This window comes from Scyliorhinus canicula, chromosome 11 (genome assembly GCF_902713615.1).
Source record: "Scyliorhinus canicula chromosome 11, sScyCan1.1, whole genome shotgun sequence".
NCBI classification, from domain to species: Eukaryota; Metazoa; Chordata; class Chondrichthyes; order Carcharhiniformes; family Scyliorhinidae; genus Scyliorhinus; species Scyliorhinus canicula.
Window position 1 is genome coordinate 38396642 of NC_052156.1, and position 13751 is coordinate 38410392.

Sequence of the window (13751 nt, forward strand, 5' to 3'; positions counted from 1 at the left end):
CACGGAGTTCCAACAAAACTGAAGTCATTGGGAACCAGGGGAAGAACTCTTCAATGGTTGGAGCCAAACCTGGCACAGAGTAAGGTGGCTGTGGTTATTGTAGGTCAGTCCTTTCAGTCCTGGGATATCACTGCAAGAGTTCCTTAGGGTAGTGTCTTAGGCCTAACCGTCTTCAGCTGCTTCATCAATGACCTTTCTTACATCATAAGGTCAGAAAGGGGGATGTTCGCTGATGTTTGCACAATGTTCAGCACCATTCATGACTCCTCAGATACTGAGATACTGAAGCAGTCTGTGTCTATATAACGGCAAAACTTGGACAACAGTTAGGCTTGGTCAGGTAAGTGGTAAGTGACATTTCCAACAAGAAAGAATTTAATCATCACCCCTTGACATTCAGTAGCATTACTATCACTGAATATCCTACGAACAACATCCTGTGGGTTGACCAGACTTGGACAAGTCATATCAATAATGTGGGCAGGATTTTCCTGCCCTTCCACGGCGTATTCTGCAGCGATAGAGGACGGCTCACCAGTTGTCGGGAGTGGGATCTTGCCAGCATGAAGATTCCAGAAAATTCCACCCTGTGACTACAAGAGCTGGTCAGAGGCTGGGAATTGTGGGAATTGTGTAACTCACCTCCTAGCTCACCTGTCCACTATCTACAAGGGGCAAGTCACAAGGAGTGTGATGGAATACTCTCCAGCTGCTGGATGAGTCCAGTCCTACTAATACTCAAGAAGTTTGACACCATCCAGGAAAAAGAAGCCTGCTTGATTGGCACCATGTTCACCACCATTTCACTGACTTCATCGCTGACTCACAGTGGCAAAATTGTGTGACAATTAACATGATTCACTGCAGCACCTCACAAAAACATCTTTGATAGCACTACGGCAGCAGATAGTTGGGAACACCATGCAACTTGCCCTCCAAGCCACACGCCTTTGTAACTTGTAAATCTATCACCATTCCTTCACTGTTGCTGGGTCAAACTCCTGGAACTCCCTTCCTAAAAGCACTTTGGGTCTACCTACATGACATGAACTGCACTGGTTCAAGAAGGAAGATCATCAGCACCTTTTCAAGAGCAATTAGAAATGGGCAATAAATGCTGGCACAGCCAACAATGTCCACACCCCGTGAACAAATAAAATCTTTTACTTAGATTGGTTTAAGTACAATAAAGCTAACCTCTTTGTCAAACTCAAAAACACCCGTCTGATGGATTATTTAATGATCACAGTCTGTAAACAATTAAGTACTCACTAAATTGGCAAGTATATCTGTTTTGAAATTTAAAAAACCTGTTGCAGTCAAACAAGGAGAGGGAACAGAGAGAATCCACTCGATCCCTCCTCACTTTTGCGTAAGATTGCGATGAATCGATCACAATTGTCCAAATAATATTACACATAGCCAATAGAAAATATTGGGAATATAAAATAAAGGGTACAATTCTACAATGAATGCAGCAACAGAAAAACATAGATTTACATAGAACATACAGTGCAGAAGGAGGCCATCCGGCCCATCGAGTCTGCATCGACCCACTTAAGCCCTCACTCCCACCCCACCCCCATAACCCAACAACCCCTCCCAACCCCTTTGGTCACTAAGGGCAATTTAGCATGGCCAATCCACCTAACCTGCACATCTTTGGACTGTGGGAGGAAACCGGAGCACCCGGAGGAAACCCACGCAGACACGGGGAGTACGTGCAGACTCCGCACAGACAGTGACCCAGCAGGGAATCGAACCTGGGATCCTGGCGCTGTGAAGCCACCTTGGTGTAATTTGTTTGTAAATCAATAGACGTGGCAGGGCAGGTTGAGAAAAAAGTTTAAAAAGCAGACAGCATTCTGGATATTATACATCAAGGCATTGTATGCAAAGTCAAGGAAGCTATGATAAATATTGGTTCAGTTAAAACTAGAGTACTGTGTCCAGTTCTGCCTGCTGCCCTTTAAGATGGATGTGAAGGCCTCAAAGAGGGTTCAGGAACATTTCCCAGAATGGTTCCAGGGATTTGGGGGCTTCAGTTATGTAGATAGATTGGAGAAGATGGGGCTGTCCACCTTAGGGTAGAGGAGGTTGAGAGGAGAGTTGTTATCAGTGTTCAAAATCATGAAGGGGCTGCTAGACACACAAAATAGCGAATGTCTTATGGAAGAGTCAAGAACCAGAGGACACAGATTTAAGGTGATCAGCAAAGGAAACAAAGGTGATATGAGGGAAAACCTTTTTACGCAGCAAGTGGTTAAGGTCCAAAATGCACTGCCTGGATGTTTGACAGTAAGCAGCATCAATAATAATTTTCAAAAGGGAATTACATAGGATATATGGCACAGAGACAGGCCATTCATCCTAACAGATCTAATCTGGTGTTTTTGCTCCATGCAAGCCTCCTCCCATCTTTTTTTACAACTGTGAAACTGACAACTTCTGAAGCAATCAGCAATGCATGTTTCACTGACACAGATGTCAACTGGTCATGATAAGTGTCAGCCATATAAGGCAAGTGAGATTAAGCTTTGAGTCTTCCAGCTCTCTGCCCCAATCTAGGTGAAAAAGTAAAGCTGTGCAGAACATGGAAGTCATGATGAACCTCTTCAGAGACCTGATCAAACCAGACCTTGAACATTGTGTCTGGTTTTGGTCACCAGGTCACACATTCAAACACTGGAGTCAGTGTAAAGAAAGAAGACAAGGTACCCAGAAAGTGGTGGGAATGTGGAACTTGCTACCACATGGGAGTAGTTGAGGAATTTAAGGGGAAGCTGGGTAAACATTTAAAGGAATAGAGGGTTATGCAGATAGAGTAGATGAGAGGAAGCACACGTGGAGTGTAAATGCTAGTATGAACTCAATGGGCAGAATGGTCAGTTTCTGTGCTGTGTATTCTTTATAATTTGAAGCAAAGTCTCGAGTCAGAGTTGTAAAATCTGAGCGTAGATCAGAGCAACTCAAACTTTTCAACCTGGTATGTAATGTCTACGAGGTGATCTCATAGCGATTGGCCCAGATTTTGTGGTTGTATTTACCATGAAACTGTCTTGCAACTGAGAAACCGCCAACTTCTGATGTCCACAGTCAATCATGGGAACCCAGAAGTTGCAGTCAGTGATTCCCCACTCCTCCAGAGAGGGCGCAGTTGAAGCCCCTGCAGATGGAAATTCTCTAGAAATAATCTGAATTAATGTGATTATATCCTTTCGCACTTTAAGTCTCGCTGTAAAAACTCTTTAAAATGTTACACCTTATCGCTTCTCGGCCCTTTGGCTAAGATGAGCGTGAGGTTAGGTGTAATGCCTGGATCTGGTATGTCTCTCTTGTGGGGACCATGAATTGGATACAATTTGAATTGGTTTTTTGGAGCAGGCAAGGAGCTGGATTAGGGGTTTGCCCCTGTCCACACTCTGAGCTCAGGCTCTGTAACTCTGATAAAGGAACAAAAAAAAGAAAAGTTATTGAATAAGTTGTAACTAGATTTTTAATATTATACTAATTTTATCATTATAGCTAATTACTCTGGCTTAAAAATAATTTTATATTTATGGAACGTGAAGTTTCTCCACTATGATAGAAACATTCCATAGTTTTTGTTAAAATATGTTTGAGATATTTCAACTTCTACCTTAATTCTTCAATGTGATGGTTGATGGCATCACTGCAGCTATTGCAGCAAAGTGAATAAACAGTCCTTTGTTATTTCGGAGCTTGAGTATTGCTGGAAAAAGAGACATGTCGAAGCTTTTCATCTTGTACTCATCAGGACATGTCGCACAAATAACAGTATAAGAGAAAAACAACAATTTATCTATTTGGGAAAAGGGAGTGCTGATTGGCTGGCAAGTGGACTCAGCATGGTAGAGGTGATGCCATGGAAAATGCATCAGTCAACAGTGACTGACAATTAACTGCCAAGCACTGTTTGAAGTTTAAAATAACTTGCCTCTGTTCTTTGCTGACAGAAAGAACATGCGCACACATTGAACCAGTTTCAGTTGAGCAAAATAAGTGACAGCTATTTGTTGACTCACGCCTCAGGGCAATTCCTTGGCTAATCAGGGTCAGGTTGCCTGCTTTAAATTCGAAATAGTGCTTGGCAGTTAACTATTAGTTACCTCAACTGGTGCATTCTCCTTGTGAACTTGGCAGCACGGTAGCATTGTGGATAGCACAATTGCTTCACAGCTCCAGGGTCCCTGATTCGATTTCGGCTTGGGTCACTGTCTGTGTGGAGTCTGCACATCCTCCCCGTGTGTGCGTGGGTTTCCTCCGGGTGCTCCGGTTTCCTCCACAGTCCAAAGATGTGCAGGTTGGGTGGATTGGCCATGATAAATCGCCCTTAGTGTCCAAAATTCTATGATCTATGATTAACCTAGGACAAAAGTTCGGCACAACATTGTGGGCCGAAGGGCCTGTTCTGTGCTATATTTCTCTATCATAACTCTTCTGCGAATCAGAGTCCACTTGCTGAAAATTAACACTTTGTTCTCATACAGTATAAATTATTGTTTTTCTCCTTGCACTGATATTCTGCAAAGTGCCGTTTTTAAAATTCATTTTTATGGGGTGTGGGCATTGATGGCTGGGCCAGCATTTGCCTAATTTCCCTGGAAAAGGTGGTGGTGAGCTGTCTCCTTGAACCAGGATGTGGAGATGCCGGCGTTGGACTGGGGTGAGCACAGTAAGAAGTCTTACAACACCAGGTTAAAGTCCAACAGGTTTGTTTCAAACACGAGCTTTCGGAGCACGGCTCCTTCTTCACCTGAAGAAGGAGCCGTGCTCCGAAAGCTCGTGTTTGAAACAAACCTGTTGGACTTTAACCTGGTGTTGTAAGACTTCTTACTGTCCTTGAACCAGTGCAGTCCATGTGCTGTAGGTCCTGATGAATGCAAAACGAAAAGCTTTGAAATGTCCCTTTGCTTCGGCAAAGTGAATAAAATTAATGGCGGGGGTAGGATGAAATCGACACCGCAGAGCTCAGTAGATGCTTTGGATCCACTTTTCTCTGGGTGAGCAGTGAACGCGATCAATTTGTCACTGAGTGAAAAGTCTGGGTCATTATATATCAAATAAAATGACATGGAAAAGATAAACCCATAATATTACTTTCACTTAAATTGTAGGATTAAGACAAGAAGACTTGCATTCAAAAGAGTAAAAGTTAAATTTAGCACTTGTAGCAGGACATTTTGTTTGATGAAGTAATGAACACTTGGAATCAAGTTCCAGATGGAGTCAGAAAGTGAAAATCCTACCTGCATTTGAAAAACAATTTGATGGTGCTTTAAAGTGGGGCAAATCATGAGGCATTTATGGATGGATACATTCATCATTTTGAGGTCTTGGGGGCGATTCTCCGATCTGGAGCCCGAGTGTTCGCGCCGTCGTGATCGCCATCGCGTTTCACGCCGGCGCAAATGGGGCCCTGGTACGAGTGATTCTGGCCCCACAGGGGGCCAGCACTGCGCTTGAGCGGTTCATGCCGCTACAGCCTCCTTACCACCGCGCCAACCCGTGCATGTGCAGTTGGGCCGCGCCAACCTACGCATGCGCGGGGGACTTCTTCTGTGTTCCAGCCCCGACTCAATATGGAGTCGGTGTTCAGGGGCCGGCTGCACCAGGACATAGACCCAGTGGGGGGGAGAGGCCGGCCCGCCGATCGGTGGGCCCCTATCGCGGGCCAGACCCCATCGGAGGCCCCCCCCCGGTGAAGGAGCCCCCTCGCCGCCTCCCCCCCCCCCACCACCCAGGCTGCCCCCCGACCGTTCCCACAGAGTTCCCGCCGGCAGCGACCAGGGGTGAACGGCGCCGGCAGGACTTTGTTGTATCGGCACAGCCACTCGGCCCATCCAGGCTGGAGAATCGGAGGCCCCGCTGATTCCAGCGGCCGGCGACGTACCAAATGCACCGTCGCAAATGGCACCGATTCTCCACACCTCGGAGAATCGCGTGCCGGCATCGGGGCGTCGTGGCGCCGTCGCGGCAATTCTCCAGACCGGCGCGGGGCTCGGAGAATCACCCCCTTGTGTTTATAACCAAAATTCCCTGATATCTTGGGTAAGTTTCAAATATCCAGAACCCTAAACTACCGCATTATTTCATTAGTTCATGTGATTTGGACAAGGCCAGCATTTGTCGCCCATCTCTACTTGTCATTAAGAAGGTGGTGGTGCGGCTCTTCTTAAACCGCTGCAGTCCATGTAGTGTAGGGAGGGAGTTCCATCAGTTTGACCCTGTGATGATGAAAGAACAGTACATTTTCAATTAGGATGATGTATAACTTGATGGGGTCTTGCAGATGTTATGTTTTTATGTGCCTGCTTCCCTGTCCTTCTAGGTGATAGTGGTTGTTCGATTTGGAAACCTTGGCAAGCTGTTACAATGGGAATTCCCATTGACAGCGACGGGAATAAATAATCCTGCCGCTACCGTGAAACAGGTGGCTGAGGGACCTGAGAATCCGGCCCTTAGGGCGCGATTCTCCGGAAACATTCCAAGTGCTTTAGGGAGCGTGAATTGCCGCGAGTTTCCCGCGCGCGGTCCAGCAAGGCGGGCAATACTATTCAACTTTAATTGGTCCACTTAGGCCTCATGTCTTCCTGCCCCAAATGCCGGCTCGGCGGCTGATTCGCCTGGACTCCGCTTGCCAGCCCCCCACTAACAACATCGAGCAGCACTTAAGCTGCACTTGCTCAACCAATCCCAACCAGCTAGTAACAATGGCACCGAGGAGACCGGCCCCAAGATTCGGGGATGCTGACCTGGGGAGGCTCCTGGATGCGGTGGAGGCCAGGAGGGATATCATGTTCCCACGAGGGTCCCGGAGGGTGAACCACAAGGCAGGGCGACCAGGAGGACTGACCTCCAGTGTCAGTAGAAGGTCAACGCACGAGTGAGTAGACACCATCCCCCCACCACCCCAACCCCTCCCAAGGGAGCATTCCTCCAGGTGACCCCCAAACCTCCTTCCCCCCCCCCCCGCCCTTCAGCACTCCCTCCACCCACACCTTCAACCTTCTCTTCACATAAATGTTAGTGTGTGGCTAACGTTGCCCTCTCTGTGTCCCCTCAGGAAAAGCTTTTTTGAGGGGTAGGCCCTGGAGGTGACTGGGGTGGCCAAGGACAGGGCAGCCACCAACGCAGAGGGCGGACGCCGCAGAGGTGAGGGACCACCAGGCTCCACCCGAAGGACCAGTCAAACATGCGTAGTGATTGCCTTACTGACTGACCCATCCCTCCCACGGACCACATGTCCATTCTCCTGCAGTTTCTCCAGCTGACGGCACTGACCCATCCTGGGCGGCACCCTCTCCTGACTCTAAGGAGAACATCTCAAAGGAGAGCTCCAAGGATGCAACTGTTATATTCGCAGCACAGCTGTCATCCCCATCCTCCACCAGTGCAGATACACACACCTCGGTGGAAGATGTTAGTGGTCAGGCTTCTGGGGCACAATCTGGTGAGCACCACACTGCTGCTGATGTACATCAGGTCGAGGCAGGAATCTCCAGACGAGGCAGCATTGGAGGCCTGCTGGATCCCTGGACCCAGCTGGTTCCCAGCCTGATGCTGAGTCTGTTGAACAGAGTTACCCGGAGCTGATGGAGATGATAGGCAGCAACCTGGACATTCAGAGGGTGATGTCAGTGTCACTCCAGATCGGAGGAGACCCAGAGGCTACGGGCGCAGGAGATGGGGCCGGCAATGAATGACACTGAGGCCAACACTGCTCGGGTGGTGAAAGCAGTGGAGAGCCTGGTGCACGACGTTATCACCATGCTTGAAGGTGCTCAAGGTGTCACGCAGTCGATGACGGCCGTGGCTGAGGGTCTCAGCAGTGTCAGGCTGACTTTGATGGGGTTCTACAGAATATAGAATCATAGTATCATAGAATTTACAGTGCAGCAGGAGGCCATTCTGCCTACTGAGTATGAACCGCTCTTGGAAAGAGCACCTCCACCCTATCCCCGTAGTCCCCCCTAACCTTCTTTTGGAGACTAAGGCAATTTATCATGGTCCATCCACCTGATCTGCACATCTTTGGATTGTGGGAGGAAACTGGAGCACCCGGAGAAAACCCACGCAGACACGGGAAGAACATGCAGACTCCGCACAGTCGATGACCCAAGCCGGGAATCGAACCAGGGACCCTGGAGCTCTGAAGCAACAGTGCTAACCGCTGTGCTACTGTGCCATTAATGTCCTGCTCTCAGATGGGAATGACTGAGGTGCTGGGGAGCTTGTCCCAGTCGCAGGTGGCCATGGCTGAGGCACTGCAGAGTATGTCCCAGTCACTAAGTGACGAGGTCGTCGACATGATGGTGTGGACTATAGGGAAATCACTAGGGATGGCAGAACCAGACGATACAGGGGTGGCTGGGGCTCAAAGCAGCTGCCCCTCCATCCCAAGGTGAACCCCAGGGCCCTTTGGGCACCAACCAAGAGGAGGGGGCGCTGAGTACCAACCTGGGCCCGTCCCATGGGGCGATGATGGTGGCCACTAACAGACCTGAGTACCACCCCCCTGATGAGGCCGCGTCTCGGGGTCAGCACACGGGATAGGGTGCCACGGCTGTGCATGTGCCGTCGACAAGTGAGCTGGGGCTCTCCGGCCCCAGGGTACACCCACCAGGGGCAAGAAGGCCATGGGACGAGGTAAGCAGCTGGCTGCCTCCACCTCAGATGTGCATCCTGGGAAGACAATAAGACATAGTGGTAGAGCTAGGAGGGACAGGCATGTTGAGCATCACTGAGGGCACCGAGGAAGGGAGGAGGAGTTAGGTAGGGGTGAGAGTGGGGTGGGGTTGGGAGCCAGGGGGAGTTTGGGGGGACGGCACTATTGGGAATGGGGTATTGTACAGCACATTAAACAACTTTTAGCACAAACATGTCACTTTCATCCGCAATGCGTGCTGACCACCAGACCCTTTGCAATCCCCTGTCCCGTGGCACCCACCCACCCTCCGGCCATGATCATGACCCGGGAGCTGTGCCCCACCCCCTGGGTGTTTGAATCTTGACTGCTGCATGTCTGGTGCTGACTACCACACAGTGTCCAGGCATCAAGTTGCGATCGGAATGCTAGGCAATGACTCCCACATGCTACATGGCCCGCCTACCCACACAAATCCATTTGGTATGTGTCAAATGCTCACTTAACCAGGATTGCTAATTCCCTATTAGTGATTGCCTTCAGCCACGCAGCCAGAAGCCTCAGCAGTTGATGGTGGTTATGGGTGATCGGTGTGGAGGACAGGCATGGACAGGGGTTGCCCTCGGAGTGGGGTTGGGATCCAGGGGTTGGCATGGAGGTGCCGCAAGCGACTGCCCCCCCTACCCTTTGCCTGTGGGCAAAGATGGCTTCTCACCTCCTCGGCTCCCATGGAAGCTCTTCCACCAGGTTCACATTTGTCAAAAGGAGTACTAATCAGCGCCAGCGTGAGAACTTGCTGGGGAGGCTGGTGAAGGACAGGAGGCCATTGGATGATGGATGGCTCTCATTAATTGTATGGAAATGGGGCTTAAGTGGCGATTCTGAATTCACCTGCAGGAGTAGGCCAACTGCATCACAAACAGTTTGCCGCCTGCCGCGGTTCTTGTTTTTGGCATCTCCCACTATTCACTGGCCTTGTTACACTTGAGCACGAGCGTAACGAAGCTGGAAGATTGCGCCCATTGTCTTTCTATGTCCCTTTCTAACTATCTGCTCCAAAAACGTCAGCAATGAGCTACTTGTAAGAACATGCCCACCAGTATCAAGGACATTGCAACTGGAGTCAGAGCTGCAGCTGCAGGCTTTGAGATTTAAGCATGATCATCATGAAAAAGAGGAGCGAGGATGCAGTAATAAAATAACAGCAAGAGACAAAACGCAGCTTTTGTGCTCTGCCATTGGCACATACATATGCAACCACTCTCAGTAAACAGTTAAACCTGTTAAGTCATACAACACGCTCTTTCTGAATTTAGTTGCACAACTGATTCCAATACTCAAAATTTCACTTCAATTGTCATTTTCACTCAGTGAATCCTAGAATTTGTGTGAGGAGTACTGTTTAACATGGAGTATTCTATCTGTTTTTTATTGCTGTTATTTTCGTTTTAAGATCAAACTGATTTTTCACTTCACCACATAAACCATTGTCAATGTCCAATTCCTTCACTTCAACAACTATCAAAAAAAGTTCAGATGTTCAATGCATCCTCTATAATTTTTTTGTGTTAATCAGTCTGTTGTTTTATGTTGTGTCTAGGAAGGAGCCACTCTAATGAAGTATTCATATTTACAAAAAATTATTTGATTATCATAACCTGTGTCTACCCCACTTTGCACAGCACAACCTGCCCTGACAATGGTATTATTGAGAGCATGATTTACACAGAATGCACATGCAATTATTGGCTTAGATAAAAAAGAACTTCTAATGCTAGAAGGCAAAATAAGATATAAACCCACGTGTGCAAGAGAGAGCTGATGAAAAGCAGAGGCAACTTTGAGTAATGCTATGAAAGGAATACATTTGTTACGCTGCTATGATTTCTGAATGTGAGGCAGAGTCATCGTAAAATTGACAACAGGGGTAAAGGTTGCAACTTCTGGGTTCTCTTAAAGGACCATTCCGTGCGGTGCATGAGAAAAAACAGCACAAATTAATCATGAAAAGTAAAACCATATTTGCCTACTAACCTTTGTACAGGAAACTTTCTAGCCAGAGTTTCAGTCCAGCCACGTGACAGTCACATTTCCAATGGTTTTTCTGGAACAAAAGTACCTGTAGATTTGACAATGAATCCAGAAGGGCTGTGTCCAGTTGGTGAAGTTGGTTTTGATGCATTCCAAGCCAGATCAGTTTCTTTTGGTTCTCGAACAAGCCCTCAGGCAAACTTGTAAGATTGTTAAATGATAAATCCAGTTGTTTGAGATTCTCAGTTGAATGAAGTATTTTGTTGTCCATATAGGTGATGGAGTTATTTGCAAGATTCAAGTTGAGAAGATTGTGCAGTCCATCAAATGTATTTGATGATAAACTTGAAATAATGTTATTTGACAAGTCTAAAACCTGCAGCTGAGGCATATCAGTGAAAGCAGCGTTTGATATTGTGTGAATATGGTTGTTCTGTAAGTACAGAATTTCGGTGTCAGGGGGGACATCATTTGGAATCTCTGACAGTCCATTACCTGTGCAACTCACTTCTTTCAGAGTAATGTTGCAGAGACATCTTTCAGGACATCCAATAACTGAGTGTACGAATAAGAGACCAAAAATTTCCAAGGTGATTTTACCTGGATCCAATGAAAACAGAAAGCTATAAGTTAAATTGCCTGTTAAGTTATTTGCACTGCGTGAACATGACAATATTTTCTTTGTAGGGCACAATCATGACACAAATTCCTCTATAATTGCAGTATTGGTAATTAACAGCATAAATGAGAACACTTTTCCCTCTCCTCCAGTATCACATTTACTGTGACACAAGTTTACAGCAAATTACAACTCAATTGGAAATGAAAAATTAGATGTGGTGTAAAATGAACAGCCAATCCTATCCTATCCAGTCTACTTCTCAGGTTTAAAGAACCTTCATCATAACTTTCTAGTGCAGAAGGGCATTAAGAATGTTCCTGTATTTATTACTGATTGGGAAAGAAGTGACAAATGTACAGTCACTGCTTTGTCATAACTAATAAATATATGGCCGAATCAAAAACATATAATTAGGAGGATGTTTAACAGGCTTTTGGAGCCCAGACTTTTTCTCATTAGATTCTTACACAAAAGATCATGTTAAGATTAGATCACAAATAAGCCTTTCATATGCTGCCAATACATTGTGGCACGCTGTTGGTAATTTTCCATCCATTAACTTCAATGGACAGAAAATTGTGGACAACGCATCCAAAAATATCTGATTGGCACAAGCTGTCTGTAAGTTCCATCTGGAATGCAGGGTAACACTTAATGTACCCTTTTATTCAGCGCCTTTACTGTAAATAGACTTTATAAAATGTGTATTTGTTATTGGTAAGCTTGATATACTTTACTTTTTGTGTTGCCTGTAATACTATCATCTTAGTTATGAATTTACTAAATTGAATTTCCCCCAAGCTTAAAGTTAGTTTACGCGTCACTTTAACACTCTTTCATATCCTTGCGATGCGACTCAACCTCTCAAAGGCCAGAGAGCCAATAATTGAAACTGTGAAAATTCAGACCTGCTGTTGTAAACTGATGCGTCAAACTTTTTAAATCTAGAAATTTGTAATCTTTGTCTTAATTTAACTTTTAGTCGATTTTTTTTCTCTCCCTGCAAACCCAGTCTCTTCTTCCCCCTCTTTATTTCTCTGTTTGCTCCGATTTGTCACCTTATCGCTCTACTTCCTGCTGAGTTGCTTCCCTCTCAATCCTTAAATCTCATTGGTGAATAAGCTAGATTGCAGGCCCTCCAGATTCACCAGGAGCCCAGGTGACCTTTTTCACTTTGCTACTCTGGAATCCGTTCACACTTCCAGCAATATGCGTCAAAAAAAACTTTTAATCTGAAGAGTCAAGGAAAGTAACAAAGTGGGTGCACCACAAAATGTCCTACTCCTGCAAAATTAGAGTCAACGCTTCAAATGAAATAAATGGCGTCAGAAGCTGCATCAATGGAAAAATTCCAAATAACCATTTCCCAATCCTCACTTATACAAGCACAATAGATCAGGCATTTAATACACAGTCTTACCTCTCATTGTTCGTACCTGGTATTCCCTTTTCCTTTCAGATAGAATTGAGCTAATCCAGAGATTATTACCACATAGAAGTTGCACACAGACGTTAATACTGATTTATATTTCCAAAATTCACAATCTATTGTTCCATTTGAATACAAACCGAAGAGGATTTTGTTACCTCAGGTGGAGCCAGGCAGCCAGTATTAAGAGTGACCTCTGTAGGGGTCCCTAACTTTTACTGCAGTGTTCCCAGAGTTTTTCTTTCCACAAAGTGAGGCCTTGTTTTCTAAATCTCCTCTGAACATGCCACATGAGCAGTGGCTGTCAGCGAAGAGAAGACAGCTGTGCCTCACAAATCAAGATTTTATAGCTCAGGTTTTGAATGTTTTTTTTAAATCTGCCTGAAGTTCAGTGGATAAAAATAAACCTGCCTGCTGAAATCCAGGGTGAATGTTAAATTCCTTGTACGATAGTGCTGCTCACAAACCGACTTGTGTTAGATAAGACCACACTTGACTATCGATGTGCCTGGATCCCGATTTGAGGGAATGACCTTTATAATATCGGGATATCTAATACCTAGCCTTTTGTTGCAAGAGTTTTTTCATGCTCTTGTTTATTTTCTGGGGTGAATATAGCTTGCAGAATTCCAACATATTGATCCTGATTGTAACTGCCCCACTTGGCATAAAGTATATAGAACATAGAACATACAGTACAGAAGGAGGCCATTCGACCCATCGAGTCTGCACCGATCCACTTAAGCCCTCACTTCCACCCTATCCCCATAACCCAATAACCCCTCCTCACCTTTTTGGTCACTAAGGGTAATTTAGCATGGCCAATCCACCTAACCTGCACGTCTTTGGTCTGTGGGAGGAAACCGGAGTACCCGGAGGAAACCCACGCAGACACGGGGAGAACGTGCAGACTCCGCATAGACAGTGACCCAGCAGGGAATCGAACCTGGGACCCTGGTGCTATGAAGCCACAGTGCTAGTCATGTGTGCAACTGTGCTGC

The 13751-nt window shown here is 46.3% G+C and overlaps 2 protein-coding genes across 7 annotated transcripts in view; one reads left to right on the top strand and one right to left on the bottom strand.

Annotated features, from left to right (window-relative positions):
- The window catches only part of cacna2d3a (calcium channel, voltage-dependent, alpha 2/delta subunit 3a), a 1093156-nt gene that overhangs the window by 837512 nt on the left and 241893 nt on the right, over window positions 1-13751 (top strand). The window lies entirely within an intron of this gene.
- LOC119974011 (leucine-rich repeat and transmembrane domain-containing protein 1) overlaps window positions 1-13751 on the bottom strand; it is a 47804-nt gene that overhangs the window by 4930 nt on the left and 29123 nt on the right. The window contains exons 1-2 of one of the 2 annotated variants that reach the window (XM_038812781.1): window positions 12742-13198; window positions 10703-11299 (exon numbers count right to left, since the gene is read on the bottom strand). In XM_038812781.1, the coding sequence (XP_038668709.1) occupies window positions 10703-11299; window positions 12742-12748 (604 nt within the window). In that variant the 5' untranslated portion in view covers window positions 12749-13198. Of the gene's footprint in view, window positions 1-10702; window positions 11300-12741; window positions 13199-13751 lie in introns of those variants that run through there. The other variant, XM_038812780.1, reaches the window with a different exon arrangement.